This window comes from Emydura macquarii, unplaced genomic scaffold (assembly GCF_026122565.2).
Source record: "Emydura macquarii macquarii isolate MOO-44397 ecotype Brisbane River unplaced genomic scaffold, CSIRO-AGI_Emac_v2 contig_3113, whole genome shotgun sequence".
NCBI lineage: Eukaryota > Metazoa > Chordata > Testudines > Chelidae > Emydura > Emydura macquarii.
The window spans coordinates 359778-381899 of record NW_027133250.1 but is presented as its reverse complement, the minus strand read 5'-3'; the positions used below and the strand labels follow the sequence as shown (position 1 = coordinate 381899).

General features: G+C 42.9%; 1 protein-coding gene across 4 annotated transcripts in view; it reads right to left on the bottom strand.

The window, feature by feature from the left end:
• KDM1A (lysine demethylase 1A) overlaps positions 1-21469 on the bottom strand; it is a 111809-nt gene extending 90340 nt beyond the window's left edge. The window contains exons 1-4 of one of the 4 annotated variants that reach the window (XM_067530770.1): positions 21017-21469; positions 12749-12914; positions 6847-6906; positions 2572-2705 (exon numbers count right to left, since the gene is read on the bottom strand). In XM_067530770.1, coding sequence (XP_067386871.1) covers positions 2572-2705; positions 6847-6906; positions 12749-12914; positions 21017-21289 — 633 coding nt within the window. In that variant the 5' untranslated portion in view covers positions 21290-21469. The remainder of the gene's footprint in view (positions 1-2571; positions 2706-6846; positions 6907-12748; positions 12915-21016) is intronic. The other 3 variants (XM_067530768.1, XM_067530771.1, XM_067530769.1) reach the window with 3 other exon arrangements.
• Positions 21470-22122: the final 653 nt, after the last annotated feature.

Here is a 22122-nt window from a genome sequence, read left to right as displayed (position 1 = left end):
TTTAGATTAAAATAGAACAAGTGTATTAAATAGGACATAAGTGATGCTAAGTTTTAAAAAAAAGAAAAAAGGTAGAGATGGTAACTGGCAAATCAAAGTGAAAACACGCATCTACGTGTCAAATGTACTAGCCAGGCACAGCCCTTGTTTAAGATGGTTTTATTCACTAAAATGGCTGACTGCCTCTCGGTGAGGACCTTCCACAGAAGTATGAGGTGTTGGCTTCCCTTGTCTTCTTAAGTGAAAGATAACTTATGGGTTTATTGCCCCTCTTTTTATAGTCCAGTAAAACTTTGAAAAGCATCTCAAAGTTCATTGACCCTTCTTCAAGAAGCAGTAAGGCTTTCTGGGGGTATCATCCACCAGTGATAGTCGAGTCATTGACTCCTCATCTCATTAGCTTGATGTAGTTATTTACCTTTTATGTAAAATATATCTTCATTGTCTCTGCCTGGCGACCAAGCTAGTTAAAGAATTGTGCATTTGCTCATCTATGATCCAGACATGCCAGACTCCCCAACCACGTTGTAAGCGTTGATAATTGCAATTCCACTATCACTGGTCACTCTGCTTCATTTATATTTGAAACTTGGGTAGACCTTTGTTCAAATAAAACATATCAGAGGTCATCCATAATTCCACATGCAGCATTGTCACACCTACTCCACAATGACAGTGGCCAGTGTGGTGTTAGTTTTCAGATGATACCTCAGAGGGCATAGTTTGTACAAATATAATTGCTGTAGTGTGCAGGGTGTAAATACAGGGATGTTTAGAGTCACACATCTAGTAAAAAATTTCCATACAAATTATTTTGGCTTTCCTCGACTCTGCATAATTTATTAAGACACTTAACATCTCAACTTCAGGAATGCTCTCTATATTAAAAAGTATTTCCATTTAGGTCAATTTCAAGCTCCTTGTTTAAGAAGATTCCAGCCAATTAAAATGTTTTTGAGCATGCTGCCCTCTCCCAGGACTCTTACAGTAAGACTCCCAGATCACAAGGAGGGGAAACTGAGAAGTATGCCACTCCTCTCTGCAGCAAACAGGGACTCATAAGCAGCAGCAAAAGGAGGAACAGAGCAGAAAGTGAGTGGCCTCTACAGAGAAGTTAAGTCACCCCCTGGATTAGCACAGAACTTTTCATATCAGCAGCAAGGTAGGGATACATGTGGTGGAGAGGATTCAAAGGGTTGTTGTTAATGAGAAGTGGGGTTTATTTACATGGGACTGTAATGTGGTTGTTTGCTTTGTTAAGGGTGGAGGAGGTGCTGGGGTTAATGGCTGTGATACTTCTGTTTGTTAAGGGAGAGGCTTAATGGCTGCACATCTTTTCTCTGTAGTGGGGGAGGAGAGTTAATGACTATAAACGCTCCTCTCCCTGCCTCACTCTTCTCTTTGTTCGTCTAGTCGGTTTAGATTGTAAGCTATTCAAGGTACGGACTATGTCTTGTAACCTGTTTAATGTACATTGATGGTCTGGTATACAAATAAAGATATAAATACATACAATGTTTGTTCTACAAGATGCTTAACTTTCAGTCAGTTCACCTTTTTCCACCAACAGATGACATTAGCATGTAGTAAAGTGAGCAATCATTACATTTTAAGTAGATTTGCTAACACATGGCACCATGATGCAATCAAAAAGGTAGACTACTGCCTACAACAGGGCATTCTTGCTTAAAAAAATCTGAAAATATTTGACTGTGGTCAAACAACAGGTGGTCAACTGACATTATTTGACTGTTGGCAGCGTTGTTGTAGCCATGTTGGTACTAGGACATTAGAGAGACGTAAAGAAGAGGTGTAGCTTGAAAGTTTCTCTCTTTCACCAACAGAAGTTGGTCCAGATATAAACACCACCTCACCAACCTTGTTTATTATTTGACTGGTCAATTAGCCAGGTTGCCAAGCCTACACCTAAATGATTTGGACACATCTGAAAATCCCACCCTCAGCAGTTTCAGTTATATGAATGTTTTGAATTAAAAGATAAATGCAACAAAGACACAGAAGTAGTGTTTTGTTCACTTAATTTCCCATTTAAAATCAAACTTGGTTAAGGACAGTTCTCACGGAGGACAAGCAACATGCCTAGTTTGATGTTTCAATATTAAGGTGTTTGCATTCCATGCATGAGCAATTTAAAAAAAAAAATTAGCTTAAGTGGAAAATGGTATTTTTTCAAACAAACGTTCTCCAGAAATCCTACAACAGGCTGAGACTCAACATAGAAGTTTCTGCCCAAAAAGAAACTAGTTGAAAAAGAGAATCTTATATGAGACTTCTGTTTGTAACCTTAGTGCACAGTATCCAAGACACAGGTCCAACACCAGTGTAGATTTCCTATACTGCCTCACAAAAGAATGCCTCAATCCAGAACTGGATAAGAACTACCTGAACTGATTTTTCTGTGTGATGGGTTTCTGAAATGGAACAGCTCATCACAGAGATCATCAATCACAACAAGAAGCAACCTCCAGACAGAGCCATCCAGATGTTCTTGGACCTCTTAAGGAGGTATGGAAATATTCCTGTCAATGTTCCTAATACTTAAGAACTTACTGTGCGATTCCTGATGTATAGGAACACCTTCTGTGTCTGCTGTGGGCCACTGATGATGTCTGGAAAACAGGCAGCTTCTTGAGATGTCATACGATCATGCGGAAGTCTACTCTGGAAAGCTGCGCCCTCCACACCTGCAAAAAAGAAGAAGTGTATCTAACAAGTACTGCAAAAGCAACTGACACGTTGGTGTTTTTACTAAGATGCTCCCACTCCTGGTCAAGCCACCTAGAATATTCATATACTGTATAATGATGCACCAACTGGTTTCATCTTACACTTTCACTATTACCTTTTGTCTATTTCTGCAAGCCACATCTGTCTCAAACAGTGCTTTGAGTTACATATCAAAATTGGGCTCAAACATTATTTTCATCAGCACTTGCACTACTATAAAAGAATGCAGGATTTAAACATAAGCAACAAGTAAATGTGTGGAGAAAAAAATATGAAAAGAAAACTAAACTGTTTATCAGTAAGAAATAACTGGTTTAGATCTCTCCCTCAAAGCTCTACAAACCTTCAGGAACCCCCTCCTAAGCCAAGAGGGCTGTCAACCACAAAGAGGACAATGTAAAGATTCCTCCCATCTGCTACCCAGTTTTCTAAGGGTTTGTCTAGTTTAACCCTAATTCAAACCTTGGCTTCTTTTCCTAAATCTAGAGAAACCCACACAGTTCATCCCTTTAGCCTAACTAACTAGCCATAATGTGTACAGCAATGGAGTGTTGGTCCATGCAAGAGACTGCCATATTTTCCTGAGTGAAATAAAAGGAAAGGAATTTTACCTTTTCCTAGGTAACTGAATGCTTAAAGTCTACTGCTGGACAAACTAGAAGCTGTTTCTCTACATGCAAAGAGGGTGTCCAATTAAGGTACCTGAACATTTAACATTCTTGGAACAAATGGAAATCACAGCTTGCAGAAAACTGCAAAAACGATAATATTATCTAGACCATAATCCTTAAGTTATAGTAGAACACAAAATTAACTACACAAGTAACACAAAATTAGTGTACAGAAACAGACATATCTGCATAAAAGGAAAGGGCACAGCCAGAATTCACTTGAAAGGTACATCTTACAGGCACAAAAAGCTGGACCAAAAAAAAAAAAAAAATACACTGAGGCAAACATGAGGACAATTTAAAAATACCAGGTGACTTAGGAAGGTGAGAAATACAAGAAGAAAAGAAGTCAACCTGAAAAAATACAAGCTAATATTTCCAAGGAAAAAAATGCCAAAACACAGATAATGAAATGAGACTTACATAGTCAGTACAGATGCTGGACTTGTTCAAGAGATGGTAATAGGCATCACATTAGGTATGACCTTGCAAGTGTGTTGTGGCAACAAAAACATCTGTATGGTTTTAGGTTGGACAGAGGCACCATGTTACAAAATGGGAAGGTGGGGATTAATCCTCTTTCTACAGGTTGGTGAAACTGTTCTGAGCATTTTTATACTATAAAGATGAAGACAAATTTGAAGCAATTTAAAGAAAACTATTAAGGAGCTGAAGAGTGATTTATGAGGAAAGATTAAAAGAACTAACTACAAATCGCTTGACTGCATGACAACTAAGAGTGAAGACAACTGACTGCAATCATTTGCAGGACCTAAACACCAAGAAGGCAGATAATTGTGGAGCATGGACCAAGGGGATTAATTAGTATAAACTGAAAATAAAAATTGGAAATACTAAGTTGAATATCAAGTAAGATTTCCTGACAGCAACATCTATTAGGCTATTGAAGTCTCCTATTGTAGAGAGCAGATCAATCCCTTGGGTAATAAGTGTTCCCTAGTCTGGGGGATGGTCCACTCTGCAGCTCTTTTCCATCTGTCTGTACATATATTGTCAAGTGAACTAACCTGAAGCTGCCCATCACGCCCATTAGCAGAACTAACTACCAGAGATTAAGTGCCCATAACTCCAAGAAGCAGTGAGAAAAAGTCTTAAGACCTGGCTTTTAGAGCAACTGAGCAAATTCCAAACATGCTAACTAGACTGCTTTACAAGCTTTTAATGGAAACTTAGGGACTAATCAGAGACTTGTTTGGAAACACCACCTCATCGATACAAGCATGATATCCAAATGACTAATGCAAAACTCCCAAAAAAACCTTTGGAAAGAATCTGGATACATAAACCAAATCCCCTTTCCAAAGAATATGGCACGGTTAGCAGAGTTTGTATTTCACCAATTTTAAGAGACAAAGCTCCCGCAGCCATAAAGTATCATAAAAAGAAAACCTTCAACTCCCGCAAAAGGATTTAAAGGGATGTTCTAGTAGGTTTTTGTTTTCTTTAAAGGCCACGTTCAGATCTCATGACATTACAGGCTTTAAATTAAGAGGTCAAACGTTTGATAAGCTTTCCTAATTAGAGACAGAGAAGAAATCTTTACTTTTATCTTGTTTGTGGACTAAGATAGAGAATGACGGCTTGTCTAAACTGAGTGGCTCTGTCGATATAGGGTATGCAAGTTACGTTATGTAACGTAACTGAAGTCGCTGTACCTCGCATCGAGTAGCCGCAGAGTCTTCATTATGCTATGTCAACCTGAGATGCTCTCCCATCGACATAGTTTATGCTTCTCATTCTGGCGGAGTACTTGAGAGTCGACAGGAGAAGTGTTGGCAATCGATTGAGCATGTCTTCACCAGACCTGCTCAATCGATTCTGCTGCATTGATGGCTGCAGAACCATGGGAACAGCCTAGTAAAGACAAGCCCTAAGGAAACAGACCTGGAGACCAGAAAAATAGGTGTAAAATATAATCTAGACAACAACAACAGTTACTTTAATATGGCCCACCAGCCAGAAGAGCTCATTTAAAACTAAATACCCTTCTAGTGGATTTCTTAAAATTAAGTAGGCTAAATTTAGATTTCCTTCAGGTAGGTTAAACTATTCCCCCTCTACTCTTACATGAACCATGCTTTATGAAAGCCATCTCAACAAGAGAAGGAAGAGTCTCATCCCGGATGATCCACGCATTTTTCTTGTGTAGAAAACTGTCAACCTCTTCATGATTAAGGTGGTTCTCTATTGCAGATTCTCCTCTACTCCCCTCTCTTTTACAAACACGCACAGATTTACTACTTCCTGACTACAATACCAACCACACATGAGGATTTAACCCAACCTGTATTTTGGTATTCTTCTTCCTCACAGGGCACCATTCCAAAAGGATTTTGTTGGCTATTGTTCCATTAAAAAACAAAAACAAACAAAAAACAAAAACAAAAAACTTACTGAGACATTTTCAGATGAACCACTCCTTCAGTATTCTGAAGGCAACAGGCTGCTCTCTTGACAATTTTCAGAAACTAGTATTCATTCATTCATTCATAGTGGGTAAAGCACACTCCCAGGAACAGTATGATCCTAATGTAGCATGTGTATAATTTGCGAACATGCAGAGTCAAAAACTCAAGGGGAAAAAAGCACCGTGTCCCTTCTGTAATTATGCTGGTACCATGGTCCAAAACATAACCCAGGCTCCTTCATTTAGAATTGTAAGGGTGAACCCCAGAGATATCTTGAATTTATTTGCTTCAAAGAGTTTATTTCTTCAAGGTCCAGAAGGGGTCTTGGAACTGATAACTACTTTGATTAAAACCCCATGCCTCACTCCTCGTGAGGCACAGGCGTACAGTGGCATGGTTTGAGGAAGATGAACATCTTGATAGCATTCTGAAAGTACTTAAAAATAAAGAAAACAATTGGTGGGGATTACAAGCTAAATGCATATCCCTTACATCAATACTTAAGATGAAGTGTTAGCTGTAATTTATGACCCAGTCTATTAAAAAGTGGACTCAACTACCCCACAGGTAACTCTTCTATGCTAAATACTGGGACACTGCTCATGAACTTAATTCTTTCCAAAAAATCTATGGGCTTCAAGTGTATTAGAAAAGGTCCTAGAGCTCTGAAGCCAGGAGCTCAGTGTCATTCTAATGAGTAAAAGCTAGCTAAGCAGGAAGTACCCTTTCCCATGTTTGGTCTCCTCTGAACATGGAGAGAAGTGGAGAGATGAGAGATCGGCCTGAGAGATTTCATTGTAGTTTTACTTTCTATTTTCTTAGTCCCTATAGCCTTCAACTGCAATTTGAAGAGATTCAGCCCTTTCTCAAAAGTGAGTTAATGTCTCCTGTACTTCTTACTAAGGTCTGGACACCCACACCCATACACACTTGCAAGCCTCAATCCCTCATTTGGCGGCTCTTGCTACTAAGTGGCAAGCATCAAATGCCACCCTCACCTGATGCTTGGCCGTCTCCATACCCTCCAGAATTGTCGTCTTGAAGTCCTCCTGCTTGCCCTGTGGAAGGAAAGAGGAGAACTCAGGGACCTTACTCCATAAATTAAAACCATATTTGGACATAAAGGCCTGGCAGTTGGCGATTTAAGTATTAAATTTCACCAACTAACTAAACACATTTTCTGAGAATTCCATCTTCTGGAATATAGGTCCAGGGCACCAAACTTTGTAGTCTTCTAAAGTTTTATCCTTGTTACTGGAACCCTTTAAATCAGACTCTTGTTGGAAAGGTAGAAGCACACAGTATGTAGCATTCCTGGTGGCTAAATACTTATGATCAGCTTTACTAACAGCTGGGAGTGGAATAATAAGATTACACTTTTTACTACCAGTATGAAGATTGGTTGGATGGAGAGCCTATGGGTCTGAAGTTGCAAAAATTTGATAATCTTGCCTTTGATATCCCTGCATCTCTCCAACTGAAAGGGGATAGTATGAACCATTCTGAAAAGCATTTATTATTTTCAAGAGAACTTCTTCCTTCTCTTCCATAAACCTTTCCTTGAAGCATGAACCACAAAAGGTTCAGGTCAACATTATCTGCTTCAATGCCCTTGATGCACCTACAATCTAGTAAATCTAAACACTAAGACAACCCTAGATGCAGAGTGTGTCAATACTGTTGATCACTGATGTGGACATCTACACACACAGTACACTCTAAGGTACAAAAGTACTTTGAACTTTCACCATATCCAGAGCTGGAGGCATAAGGAAATGCAAAGTACCCAGCTGAAAGATTTGACAAGGCCTCAAAATTACCTCATCTTACATAAAAGTCCTGTACAGCAGTCCTGCCTGAACTGAAATACTAACTGGAAACTGAGTAATTCTAGGAATAGGGATAAGTGTGGCCGTGATGCCTATAGGAGCAAGCTGGTATAGGCCCCCTTCTGATACATCACTAAACTCTGTAGGAGAGACTACCTCAGTTCAGTTCGTAAAAGATCTGTGCCTATGATCGGATGGCTCTGTCCATACATCTTCTCAGCCCCAAAGAGCAGGGAGTAATGGAATGCTCTGAAGATATCGAAGCACCATTTGGTAGTCTAGACGTATGTCGAGGCTCCTTCAAAGCAGAATGCTTCAAGGGAATGTCCCAACAGCCAAAGTTCCTAACGTCCAAACAAATCCCCCATTCTCAATGGAAAAAGACTTCTAAGGCTCACGGTGGCTAATGAGACAGTTGCCTTTCCCCAGTCACAATAGTTCAAAGTGACATCCCCAAGCAGATCACACAGTTATGGGGCCCCTGAGGTGCAGAACACACTAGTTAAGATTACTTGTTAGAAATTTGGGGATCCTTTTGTGACAATTGGGATACAGTCTGAACCTGTTAGGGACAGTCTCTGACATCCTAACTCAACATACAAATTTAATAATTTACCCCCCACTTCAAATCTAACCCCTGATAAAATGGTATGATGAATCAGACATTTGTATCCTTTCGTATGCTGAAAGTGTACTCTGAACTCCACAACATCCCAAGTCTACATATAAAATAAAAATAGACAATAAGAAACAGACAAGAAGGGAAATCTGAACAATACAACTCTATAAAAGTACCCCACAGAAGTTACTACCAACACAAAGCTTTAGCTACACATTTTCTACTGGAAATGCTAGTCCGTCTGTGCTGGCCCATCGCATGTGCTGAACACAGCTTTGCAGAAGGAGATATACATTTTTGCTCATCTGAAGTAGAGGACTAAGATTTATTTCTTACTAGTTAACCAGATGACTATCATTGGGGGAAATATGCTGACAACTTTTACACCCACTATTTATTTTTTAGAGGGCTTGAGCCAAAAATTATCTGAGTGAAGTAGCACTCAAGAGGTCCCAACCAGAACTGGGGCCCTATTGTGCTGAGAGCTTCACAGCCATATAGTAAGAGTAAACCACAAAGAGCTTATTTTCATATCAAGTCACACACTCATGCCTTATGTACACTAGGAAACTGATCTGTTGCTGACACTGGCTGTCAGCCATCAGTCTCTCTGAACTGGTGCTGACAGCAAGAGTAGATAGCGCAAAGATGTTCTCAGTACCATTACACAATGTATGATGCTTTGTATTTACACTTACAACAGTCAAATGTTTTCAATACCAGTTCAGAGAGACCAACTACTGACTTGTACTGTTAGCAGCAATTACATTTCTGACCACAGATGAGGTTTAAAGATATTGGAACGCAGCTCAGGTTTTACAACGTATTTCTGAGAACAAGGAGTTAAATGTGGTGCAAATCAGAGAAATGCCTGAGGAGGTCCTGCTCCTGCTGCCTTTTCCATAGGAGCAACAAATAAATTGACACACATTTTTATCATTGTGTCACAGTTCCAGCTGAACAAACTATGTGCAAAGTAGAATATTAAGGAGCCTCTGCCTCTACAGGTGAGGGTAAAAAGGAGTGCTTTGAAAAGCAGTCAGGAAGAAGAAGGTAGGTAGAAGAATCCATTTTACTTTCCTCCCGTTCACACAGGAGAAACAATAGCAAAAGGTATCAGTCACTCACATTCAAATAAAGGCAGTGGGAAAGCAGCATAGGATGCCTAAAACTCCATGCTCAATTTAAATGTAAGAAAGAAAGACGACAAATCAGATGAGACAAAGAACAGAGCTGCCATTTTGGGCAAGCGACAGTACATTACTACGGAGCAAATTCAGTTTTGTGCTCCCTTGGCAAGCAGCAGCTATAAACATTACTTATCACAAACTAAAAATACTGACAGAAGATAGACAAATGGGGGATGAATGGGGAGAGAGGCCACAGGAAGTGGAGTAATAAAAGGACAATCTCCAAGTTGGTGAAGGCAGAGAGGAAAGACCCAAAGGAGGAAAAAAATAAAGAAAAAGAAGGTTGCTTAATTTAAAGGAGTACAGTCGTATCCAAGAACTCAGATATAATTTAACAGACAATTAGATTGGTAACAGAAAAACTTGTAAAATAACACTTGGCAACTGAAAAGAATAGAGGGAGCTGGTTCCCCTATCTTGGAGGAAAGTGAAATTCAGCTTCTAATACAATATTTTAAAAGTTACTTAATAATTAATACCTCTCTGAAAGCTGTTTTATCACACTGAGAGTCGTCTGTGTTAGGGCTTGCAATTCCAGAACTCTCTGCCGGTCCAGCTCTGCCAGAACCTCTGAAAATTCTCCCCAATCCGTATACCTATCACATCCTAAACAAGGCCCAGAGCTTCGCTACTTTTTAAGTTGTGTAACCACTAGGTGACCGACATTGTTAGTTTACTTTACTTTCTTCTTGGGACAGAAAAGTAAACAAATAGCAAGGTTGCAAAATGGTTTCCATGGTTAAATGAAAAACCAATGAATGTTAAGATTGCAAAATTACAATTTGTTAAGAAATGCAAAATGTTCTTACAGTAAGATCAGCTCATCCACTTCATACCTATTGTTATTTCTTAGTCCTCTTTTTTTGGTTTCACATAGTATTATAAACAAATTTTAACCAATAAGTATAATAACATACAGGTCATGCAATGCAGCCAAGTTAATAGTGAGGCAGAAACTAGATTCTTCATTTTCTGATTTTTTAATTTTAGTTGTGCAATCCTAATCTACCATTACTGGACTTTCGGCATTTAATTTCTTTGTAGGCTTTATTATATGAGATTCCTAATTAAGCTTTGAATTTCATGCTTCATTGAGGTGAATGAGATGAGAGACTTCACCACAATGAGTAAATCTACATTAGAAAATGCTACCAATGGAATCTGGAATAAAGTTCCTGAGATCGTTGCTAGTATTATTTGGATGAAGAGTTTTCAGCAAGTCTACACTCACAGCACAGTAGCAAATGTTTTCATATTTGATGATGGTTGCTGTATTCTAGCAACTACAGAAACAGACTTAAATGCTTACCAAAATGCAGTGTTAGGCACATTTTACAAATATAAAAAAAGAAAAGGCTACAGAGCATATATGTGAAGAAGCCCCTCTAATTACAGTGTTCTTGCACAAGCTCAGCATAGATCACTATTTTATGCATGTTCTAGAGTCTTCTAATACAACACAGGAATGTAGCACATTTTAAAAACAAGCTATATCTAAGGCTATGTCTACACTACACGCTACTGGTGACAGCACATTGTATATGTCTAGCTATATGCCTGTGAAAAGCAGGCTGTGTCCACGCTGCCATGTGATGCTGTGTGTGTCAGTGAATGGCTCTGGCAGAGGGCAGGCAATGGGGAGGAAAGGTAGCAGTAGCAGCTAAAATAGCAGCGTAGACATGGAGACAAAGGAGACAGGGCTTGGGCAAGTAGAGAGCAGATAGGGTATGTACTCACATACCTACCCACACCTTCCCACGTTTTAAAAGCACAAGTGAAATGCATAATAATGATTACATCCATTCAGTGTATTCTAACTTAGGCAGTTACTCAGCAGAGTTGCTTAATTGCACACATTAAAATGCCATTTTTCGCAGAGATTGGCTATCATGAAATAAAGACCCTTCGAAAGACAAGGAGGGTGAGGTAATATTACTGGAGAAGAGCTGTGTGATCTCAAAAGTTCATCTCTCTCACCAACAGAAGCTTGTCCAATATCCTGAGACCAACACAGCTACAACAAAACTACACACACACAAAGATCTTTGTCATTTTAGTTTTTTCACTCAAGAGTTACCTACATGGAGGGAAAAGAACTTTTGTATCATGTGTTAAGATTGGGGCCCATTCCTATTGCCTGAATAGAGAGATTTCAGGGTTCAGGTTCTACTCTGCATTAGCCAGGTCACATACAGTTAGAGTTTGACATTTACTGAAGCTTTGGGTGATAGTCCTCATCAAACGGAAAACGTCCATTTGCAATCTCAATAGTTTGCATTCTCACTCATGATCCTCAGTGAGAAGGAGATTAGGAGCAGCATGAGAGGAAGACCAAGAATTCTCTATATCAACAGATAACTGGCAAGGCTGCAAGTTTTATGCAGGCAAAGACTGAAACGTAAAACCAAAAGCCACCACATATTTAAAAATCTCTCTCCTAAAGGCGTAATTTTAAAAAGGATTATTTAATTCATAAGTAAGATATAGCAACACAAGGGCAAACGTTTTTTGGGAGTAAATCTGAAGGCACAGAGCATGTATTGAGTAGCACTCATACTCTAAGTACCAATAAATATCTTATAGCTGCTTTCTTTTTAGAAAGTAGGACTGACACAGGGCACAAAAAGCAGCCACAAATTTCACAAATATGAAGTCTGAGTACACTTACACTCCCATTCCCTTTTCTAAAGGGAATCTTTCACCTTTATCAAAAAGCAGGGAGGAAAGCAGTAATGTTTATGCAAACAGTATTTGGCCAGAAATACAAGAATACAAGCCTACAGATTTGCAATTTATGGTGTGAAGGAACCATTATCAGCATCGAGTCTTATCTGCATAGCACACAGCACAGGATTCACCTAATAATTCCTGGCATCGTTTCTCACAGAAGACAAACAGAATGAACGTTTGCACATGAGCAGAAGTGCCAGCCTCGGAGACAGCAGCTGGTTTGACAGGGATTTGTTTATCTAGACAAGCATGGAAAGACAGAAATTCTAGTGCTAAATGTTCGTCTCAGTTTGCAGTCTCATCAAGCACATTGCCATCTTCTAGTCTTGTATCAATCTGCTCTTATATATTTGCCTAGCCTCTTTTCGCACACAGACCAGCAAAGCAAGTTTCACAGGACAGACATCTCTTTCTTTCATACTAGATCTAAACTGAACCCAGTGATCATGATGCTGTACCTGAATAACCAAACGTTTCTGCAACTGAAACAGTAAGTGTGCTACCCTGTTAGGAGAGTTGATTCTCCACTCACCAGATGGCTCTTCTGGCTCACTCTCATTCTCTTCTTCTGGAGGGGCTGGTGGTGGTGGTGGTGGTAGCTTCTTCTCTTTTTCAGCTTTAGCATTTCTCTCCTCCTCAGAGTAATATTCATCTTCAGAAAGGTTTGCAAGACTCTCATCCATCTCCCTGTACTCCACCTGCAAACAGCATAATCATAGGATCATCAACACCAAGACAATGGGTTTTTCTACTAAAGCAAGCACTGGAAACAATGTTAAGAAAGCATCCATGAAGTTTCAGTTTAAAGTAGTGATCCTCTTAATCTTAGATACTGTAGCTGCAAGAATAGTTTTGCAATAAACATTTGCCAACTTGTGACAGAGTTAGAGCAGGAACACAGCAAAGGACTAAAAAGTCTCCTATAGGATTGTGAATATTTGAGGAAATCTCCTGGAAGGCTCTCAGAATGCCCACTAGAGAACATGGGATATTACCTGTTAATTCTTCTTTGAAAAAGACTCCAAATGGGAATCCCTCTGTTAGATCTGATGTTTTAGCACTACACAGGATGGAAACACACTCAGGGCTTTTGGTCCTCAGATGGGGTAACTGAGTGCAAGTTCCATCACACAATTTCCAACCATCAGTATTCTCAGATCCCTTTAGTGAGCATGAAGCAATGACTATATCAAATGAAGTTTTTCTGAAGAAAACCATCAGGAGTTTTTTTGGATAAAAATCACTTAGTGAAAACAGACCATTTAACAAAAAAACAGAAGCCCCAAACCAAGATGGACAAGTCATCTCATACAATTTTCACATTGAAGAAAGTAACTTATTTAAAGACAGGGGAGTAGGAAGCTTCACTTAGAGAAATGTCTGACAGAAAAAGCAAAATTGTGTCAATGAACATGACACATGGGAGGAACTTTTTTTAAAGGGAACTTTGAACATCAAGTTGAGAATAGGACCTCACTGGCATGGATATGCTGAATTTGAAGGAATGCTGGCAGGATGATGATTAGCTCACTAAAGACGGATCTCACACACTTTTGAGCTCAGATAACTCCTGCATCTCTGTTGTAATGCTCAGAAAAAGAGAGAAAGGAATTTAGGATACAACTGTAGAATCACTTACTCCATATAAAATTTGGTATAGGATGGATCGTTCACGATAAATAGCTTACTCTGTGAGCTGAAGTTACTGTCAGCAAGGAAATTACCTTCCACGTAAGAAACTACAGTTCACAGATACTGAGTGATTCAAAATCAGCTGTGTCAGGACCACGAATACCCCACGACACAGAGACCATGGCTTGACAAAGGCCAATGGAAATCTTACTATATCTTCTTTGGACTCCTGAAAGGTCAAAATTGCTGCTAGATGAGTAAGAAAGATGTGTCAATAAGCCAGACTTGGGGAAATGAAGATTATGGTGGCAAAGGGAGCATTTAAGGGCTGTTTGCACCATACTGCAACCCTTTTATGTTAATAAAATTGGAAGTCCTTCTGGTAGGTTCATCTGAAGCGAAGATCATTTCCAAGGTGCTAAAATTGTGTCATTCAGAATATTTACATAAGCAAAGTTTAAAGAACTTAGAATAGGCTATGGTCTTACCATCATAGGGAAAAGCAGCTTAAAATGTAGAGATTTGTTTTTTTAGGTTGATACTAGCTCAGAAACAGCATATCTCTGGGTCTCCTCTGTACCAGAATCCAGACTGTCTGGAAAGTCTTTCGGACTAGGAGAATGCAAAGCATATTTGTTCTGACTGATCATTTGTGGCTAGACACGTGTAACGAAGTGGGAATGTTCTTAATGTTTTGCATGAATACTGTGTATGCCTCAGTTTCCCATATGTGTTGCACCAGTATCTAGGTGGTGAGACAGGGTGTGTGATAGGAGATCCCTAGAAGGCAGGTGTGACTGCCGTCTAGCTCCTTGGGCCCAGACGATAGCCGGACACACTGTATTCTGGCAACTTTTGGCTGGGGCCCATCCTCTGCAAAAGCCAGCCTAAGGAGTTGGAGAACAAAGAGATAGATGGAGGCCAAGTGACTTGGTTGCCCAGGAAAGAGACAAAGGACGGAGGAGGGGCAAATGGGCATGACTGAGGATGGGCTGCTGGTCAGCCTCATGGTCTGGGAAGCAGAGGGAGAGCCCAGGGCTCTGGATCCCCCCCCCAGATGGATTTTGCTGTAACTTCCCATTTTCTGAGCTAGTAAGAACTAACTGTTCTATGCTGTGTTCCAGTCGACTAATAAACCCTTCTGTTTTAAAACGCTGGCGGAGAGTCACTGCTGATTGCAAAGTTGGGGTGCATGGCCCCTTTGGGGGTATGCAGGCTTCCCCATGTGTCCTATTCAGATGCACTCACTGCACGGAGCTCACAGTGTGAACAGGGGTGCTGAATGTGCCAAAGTCAGAGCCAGGAGGTGCTGAAGCCAAAGAGGCTTGACTGAGTGTGCACCAAGAGGTTGTCCCACTACAAGAGGGTCCTGTCTGAACTTCATTCAGAGCAGTTCCAAAGCACTGAGCCTGTGCACCCATGATAATATGCAACCTGATGCGATGGGCCACTGACTCTGCAGCTGATCTTCGAATTGTATGTGCTTCTTTGCCTGCATGGGTTTAATCGGATCATGCTGGTTTCTCCTGAACTTGGCCAGAACACTTTTCTATCAAATACTGGCAGACAGACTTACAGAGCAATTCTATCCAAAGAATAAAGAAGGCAGTCTTTGCAACAGTCAGTTTGATGCCACAAGCATAAGAATGGTAGCTTTTTGCTCAAGTGACAAGACTCCCAGAGGACAAATGGAGGATCATCTACTAAGTGGCTTAATCTGTCTGAAATAGTATGATTAAGTATGAAATTCTCAAAAATGTGTCCGAGTATGAAACTGCTATTTCTTGAGACAACAGCTGCTGGGGGTGAAGTCCCTGTGTTGATTCCTCATCCCAGGCTGGACGCATCTGTAGTCACTATATAATGTGATACTGGAATTTGGAAGTCCGGTCCTAACAGAAAATTCCCACATGGCCAGAAGATTTTAGGTCATCCACCACCAGGAATCAATACCGGACACCCTTCTTCCACTTGGGATTTCTGAGTCCCTAGTTCTTACACATGGAAACATGGCATACGTACTATGACTATTGGTAGCCACATGTCTCCAAAATCACAGCATTGTCCAAGCTGTCAATTACTGGGCCCGTGAAAATCCTCCCAGCCAGACTGATATTCTGGACCCAGGGCAGGAAGGCTGAGTTGAACCATGTGTAGTAGAGTTTGTGTATTTCAGTTCTTTGCGAACAAGTTATTCTATTCTACAGTTTCGCAGACAGCCCTTATCACCTTTCAGAAGTGCATTAAGTGATTTAACGGACACCCATCACATGTGGTTCATGACAAATGTACCCAGCGGGGTAACTTATCATGAACTTCAGTGCCCCTAAACAAACTGATTCTTGGACATCTTCCAGAGCAGTGTCTTATCAGCCAATCCCAGTATTTACAGAAGTACATTACAAGCACCAACATGCCAGGAACACAATGTTCCAGCAGCAACCCAAAAGACAAAATATATCAATGATAATTCTCTTCTCCTTTAACATATACGAGATGCCCACATGCTTGGGAAGTTTTCTTACATGCAAGTTATTGGCAAGATGCATAGACACAGCCAATCACCTATGTCCAGAAGCATCAAGATGGGTTACAAGTTGACCATTGTGAACTTTCTTTTGAAAAGACCAATTCAGATCCTTGAGATACAGGATGCGTCTGAGCCCTCTAGACCAGAGGTTCCTAAACTTTTCTTTGTGGGTTCTTCTTAACACTACCAGTCTCTAGCCATCTGTCTGTATGTCACTTTTACGTACAGATATAGTTATAGTGCAACGTATACAACCAAAAAATTCTGAGCTCAGTTAGACTGGACAGTTGCTGAGCAACTGAACCCACACTGTACTGTGATTTGGAGGTGGGAGTTCTGTATGTCAGTGTCTGTGTTCTCATTAGTATATCCTGAAGTAAATTAACTACCTTATATAAAAAATTCCCACAGAGTTTTAAAGCTTCATCTGAGTAGCCACAATGAAAATGCAATAAATAAAATTCACCATTACACAATTTCTCCTGAGTACCCCCCCCGGAGATGTCTCGCATACCCTAGGGCACAGCCGAACATTTTTCCTCAATGAAGGACTAAAATATCTTCAGCATCTCTTCTTGGGAGACAAGGAACTGAGAGCACTATCAATGGTGGGGTGAAAATTTTGTTTTCATAAGATTCTCCAATCTTGTTCCTTCAACACATAATGCATAGGATATGTACGAGTTAACAGTGAGTCGCTGAAAAATGCCCAGTGTCCCTCTGACAGAGGCCCTAGAGGGTTACTTGAACTGGCAGGTTGAGAAAACACACCAGTCCTCATTTTAAAAAAAGCTTCAGCCTTTTCTCCTTGGAGGAAGGGGGCTCAGGATCTCTCATTTCTGCTGCTAGAGATGGAGTACCCTGAGCAGAGGTCCCCCTCAGAGTAACAGCTGGCTTTCAAGCAGGTGCATTTGAGCTTCCCATTCTGCAAGACACTAACTCATCTACCAATAAGAAATATATATATTAGAAATTCAGGCTTATTTACCATGGAAGACCTTAAGACATCAAAACCTAAAACAATGACCTCACAAGCCCCAAGTAAGTGAAATGTGATTAAGGAAAAGATTCTTATTCAGAATATTTATACTCTGTAGCTGTATCTACTCTTAGAGAAATTAAAAAAAGAAACTCCCATTGATACTATCACTAGTTCAAAACAAATCTGCTGGAGTCTCGTCTGCAGTTTTTACTGTTATGTTAAACGCCAATACTGGTGCAGTCTCCCACACACAGGCCTGTACTATAGGCTCGCATACTGAAGTGAACTACACTTGCACAACGCTGAGGGTTTCCAATCTGTCTTCATACTGTGGCACTGCTTCCACCCACTAGCAATACAGCACAGAAATCACTGCAGCACACTCTAGATTGCAATCTGCTAATAGGAGGCAACTTCTACGAGGCACAACTAATGCTTCCTTGACTCCAGCACTGGAAGCGGTGCACCAGAGGATTGCTGGACCTCATTTGTTGTCTCCTATAGGCGAATGAGATCAGTGCATCAGCATTCCACTCTGTCAAAACAAACAAGTAGCTCTGATGTGGCAACCCAAAGCTCAAGTGGAGGATTTTGACAGACCTTAGCTTTGAGGATAAAGTCTTTGAAACAATTCGAGCCAGTATTTCAAGATGACCAACTTGGTGCCGTTAGGAGGGTTTTCAGGTGCTCCTGCCTTAAGAATGGTAGCCAATTAATTCATATTATCATGTAATTGTGTTATCCATGGACATGGAAAACGCATACACTATTTCATATGTAATCAACATGTGAGGAAGAGATTTAAGTTGCAGGTATAGGTATAGATAAGAGTAGGACAGGATTATAGGAGTATAAGATTGACAAGTATGTAGGAGGAATAAGCGTGTACTAAGCAAAACAGAGCATAACACAAGGCCTACAGGGTATGGCCCATAAAATTCCACCTTAGCCACACTAGGCCTCAGGCTTAAGGAGGCCTGACATAAATAGGTGACCCAGGAATGACTCTGTGCCAGTGAAATTACAAGATTACTGTAAAAAATGTGCAGATATTCTGGGAAAATATGCTACAATGTACCCATCTAGACAGCAAGACACCTGATTGCAACATCATGGAAAAGTCTGCTTACTGCAGGTTACCATGGAAACATGCACATAGATGCTAATGAGAATAAAGGGAACTAAAAGAACCACCTATGAGAAGTGAGACACCCCAAAAACAATGGGGTGTGGAAGTACGTATAAGGCAAAGGAGGTTGGAACCCTCCTGCACATGGATGTTGTTAGGCATGGTCATAACACGACACAAACGGTTCCTTGGCATCAATAGGGTGGGAAGACCCCTCCATTGATGACCACCTGTTAAGAGATCAACCAGACTCTATAGCAGATGTTCCCAAACTGTGGTGGTTACCTTTGGGGCATGGAGGAACCTTTGGGGGGGGTGCAGCAGGGCCTAGGTCAGCCCCCACGGGGACAGGGAAGTGCCACCCAGCCCTGCTCAACCCCCATCTCCACTCCAGCCCCGGCCCTTAGCTGCAGCCCTAGCCCTGCAGCCCTGTTCAGGCCCCCAGGCTCCACAGCTGCAGCTCCTGCCTCTGGCTTTGGCCCCGCCACCAGATTGCAGCTAATGTGTGGGCGCAAGGGGCATGGACCCATGTTTGGGAACCACAGCTCTATATTAGCTTTGGGTATGAGTATGAAACACTGCATTGGCTATTGCATGGGCTCTCTCAAGTTTTGCATACTTATGTGTGATTGTAACCATAATCATCTGCTTTGTAAAACTTAATACAGACAAGACTTCTTTCTTGCGACTGTGTGTGGGGTCACTGTCTTCGTTCTTTATATGTTCCTAGAGCCTTCCAATCCAAGAGAATTGTGAAGGGTAATTTTCACCCTGTTAGTCTAAAAACTGGAAGTGTAGCTGGACACAGAACTATCAACTCAGTTTAATCAAAGACTACAGAATCTAGATTGCACGCAGGCTAGCCTTTCTCAAGGCCATTCAACTAAACGAGAAACAGAGCCCAGATGACATACAGATTGCTAACACAGCAACAGTAATGTTGAAACAACGCTGCCCTAAGCCACACTCTCTCTCTATATATAGATCCACTGACCCTGAAGCCTGGCCAGCTCAGGTACAATAACACACTGCACCAACAAAACACAACAGGCAATTTAAAATTGTTTAATGGCAAATGACTGGGAAGTAAGAGAGGACAAAGCATCTGACAAGCTAGTGGCATCAAGGCAAAGCCATAAGCCAGCTGAGAAGATTTGGAGTGAAAGGAAGTTGGAAAGGAGATGGGTGGGGAAATTACTTCAAAGGCCCAAAAACAGGAGCATATGGGGAATCTCCAGCCTGTCTCAGACAGAAGCACAGAGCCAAGAGTAAGACTCCTGCAAAAGAAAACTATGCACACGTGTCTAGTGCTGGGCAGGTTAGTAACCTTGCAATAAACAGCCATTCTGTGCTGAAAAGGAGCCTCAAAGAGGCATTCCTTTCTTACACCAGAGGGCTCCACACACTTCATGAAATGTTACTCTGTACTGCTTCCCTTTCCAAATACGCTTTTAAATAAGAATCAAGTTATCATATTCTTAATGGTTTCCTACAGATGTAGGTATTAATTTTTAGAGATACACAGTTCCCAAAGGTTACATTCAGCATCTTATTAAAAATCAGATCACTATCTGAAAAGGGATTTAGGTGCCTGACCTCAGACACACATTTGAAAACTGTGGTCTATGTGATCACAAAAAAAAGCCTCACTGTGCCTTGATGCAGAAATTTTCATTAAGTCTGCAAAGAAGCTGCAACACTACACCCTTAATTTGGTATAACTATGTTGCTCTTAATTTGGTATAACTATGTGAAAAAAACCTTGAGCCACTAGTTCTACACATCTTAACCCCCCCCCCCCAGACAGTATTATGTTGGCAGAAGAGAGCACTACCGCCTCTCGTGGAGATGGAGTTATTAAAGCCAAAGGGAAAGCTGCTCTCTCCTGTTGGCTTCTCAGAGGCTCTTCACCAAAAGTGCTGCAGCGGCACCGCTCTGCCATGCAAATGTGCAGTACAGACCTGCCTTGAGACTTGAAAACAACAACGCCAATGCCATTTCACTATTGATGTTACCGGAACAAAAAAAAGTGGGGGATGGAATCCGTAGCCCCAGGGGTTTCATCTCCTCCCTATCCAAGCCAGAAAAATGCCGTGTTATTTCTCGACAGACGGGGCCAGCCGGACAGCACTTGGAGATGAACGCACTCGCACGGCGGACGAGGCACACGGCATGCCGGCTCTGCCCGTTCACTGCTCGCATTTCTTCAGCGCGTTGCCAGCCTCTGGGGCTTCCGACACGTTCACTTTCAAATCACGTCTAGGCCTCCCCCCGCCCCCTCACCCCCCGTGCCCGCCCTGCCCGCTGGAGCTGGGATCCGGCCCCCGCAGGCCTGGCGCGCAGCGGTGGGGCGGGTTTCACAGCCCGGTACCTGCAGGGCCCGGCGCAGACACCGAGCCGGGCTAGCGGCAGCCCGGCCACAAGGAGCAGCGCCGGGCGGTCCCGATCCAGCTCCCAGCAGCGCCTCTGCTGGGAAACCGGGGTCCGAGCCCGGCCCAGCCCCGACGCAGCCCGGGCCGGCACCTACTTTGGCCCGCTTGCGGCGGCTGGTCCTGCGGCCCTCGGGGGTCTCGGCGATGCCCGTGGTCTCGGTGCCGGGGGCGACGATGGCGCCGGCAGCCGGCGACTCGGACAGACCCCCCGGGGGCGAGGCCCGGCACGGCTCCTTTTTGCGGGGAGTCCGCTCCGGGCCCCCAGCGCCCGCGCCGCCCTCCGAGCCCGGCAGGCCGGGCGGCGGCACCGGCACCTCCGGCCCGCTCTCCCCGCCACCCTCGGCCGCCTTCTTGCCGCCCGACAGCATCGCCTCCGGCCCGCTCCGCGTCCTCGCCGCTCGCCGGACAAAGGGCCCGCGCCAGTGCACACAGCGCACGCGCCACAGCCCCGCCCGGCCCCTTGCGTCACGACGCCGACGTGCCCTCGCTACGTTCGCCCCAGTAGCCCCGCCCCGGCATCACGACGTGCCCTCGGTGTCGCTAATTCTGCGCGTGGGGGCGGGGCCGGGGCCGGCGGCTCTCTGCTGACGCCTCCTCAGCGCGCGCCGCAGGTTGCTTTGCTTAGCCAGAGGGCGGGGACTGGGAGTGTGCGCGAGCGCGCCGCCCGCCCGAGTCACCCGGCCTCAGGCTCGCGCCTTTGTGCCCCCAGTGCCCCGCCCGCCTTTCAGCCACCAGAGGCCGCTGTGGGCAGCAGGGGCGGGGCTGGCAGAACAAGATGCTGGGTGCAAGCTCGTGTCCGGCACAGGGGGAACCACTGCAGGCACCTCCCTTGGTGTGAACTCCATCGGGGCAGGGAGTGGGATGCTGCTGCTGGCAGGGAAATAGGGTGTGGAAGCCCCTTAGCGCCTTGCACTGTGTGTGTGTGTGAGTGTGAGTGAGTGAGAGTGAGAGAGAGAGAGAGAGAATGCTGCATGCAGGTCCTGGTGGGATGCTGCTGACAGGGTATCGCATGCCGTCTCTATCTCCCTCTAAACCAAGCAAACACATTTTAGCTCCAGCTAGTGGGGGGAAATCAAGGTCCTTGAAAGGCGGCTCTAGGCAGTAAAAGGGGCTGGGCTTGAAAGGCAGTGGGACTTGGCAACATCCCCAGCCAGGACTGTGTGAGCAGAGTCAACACTGCTCCAGGGGACCAGTTCGGGGC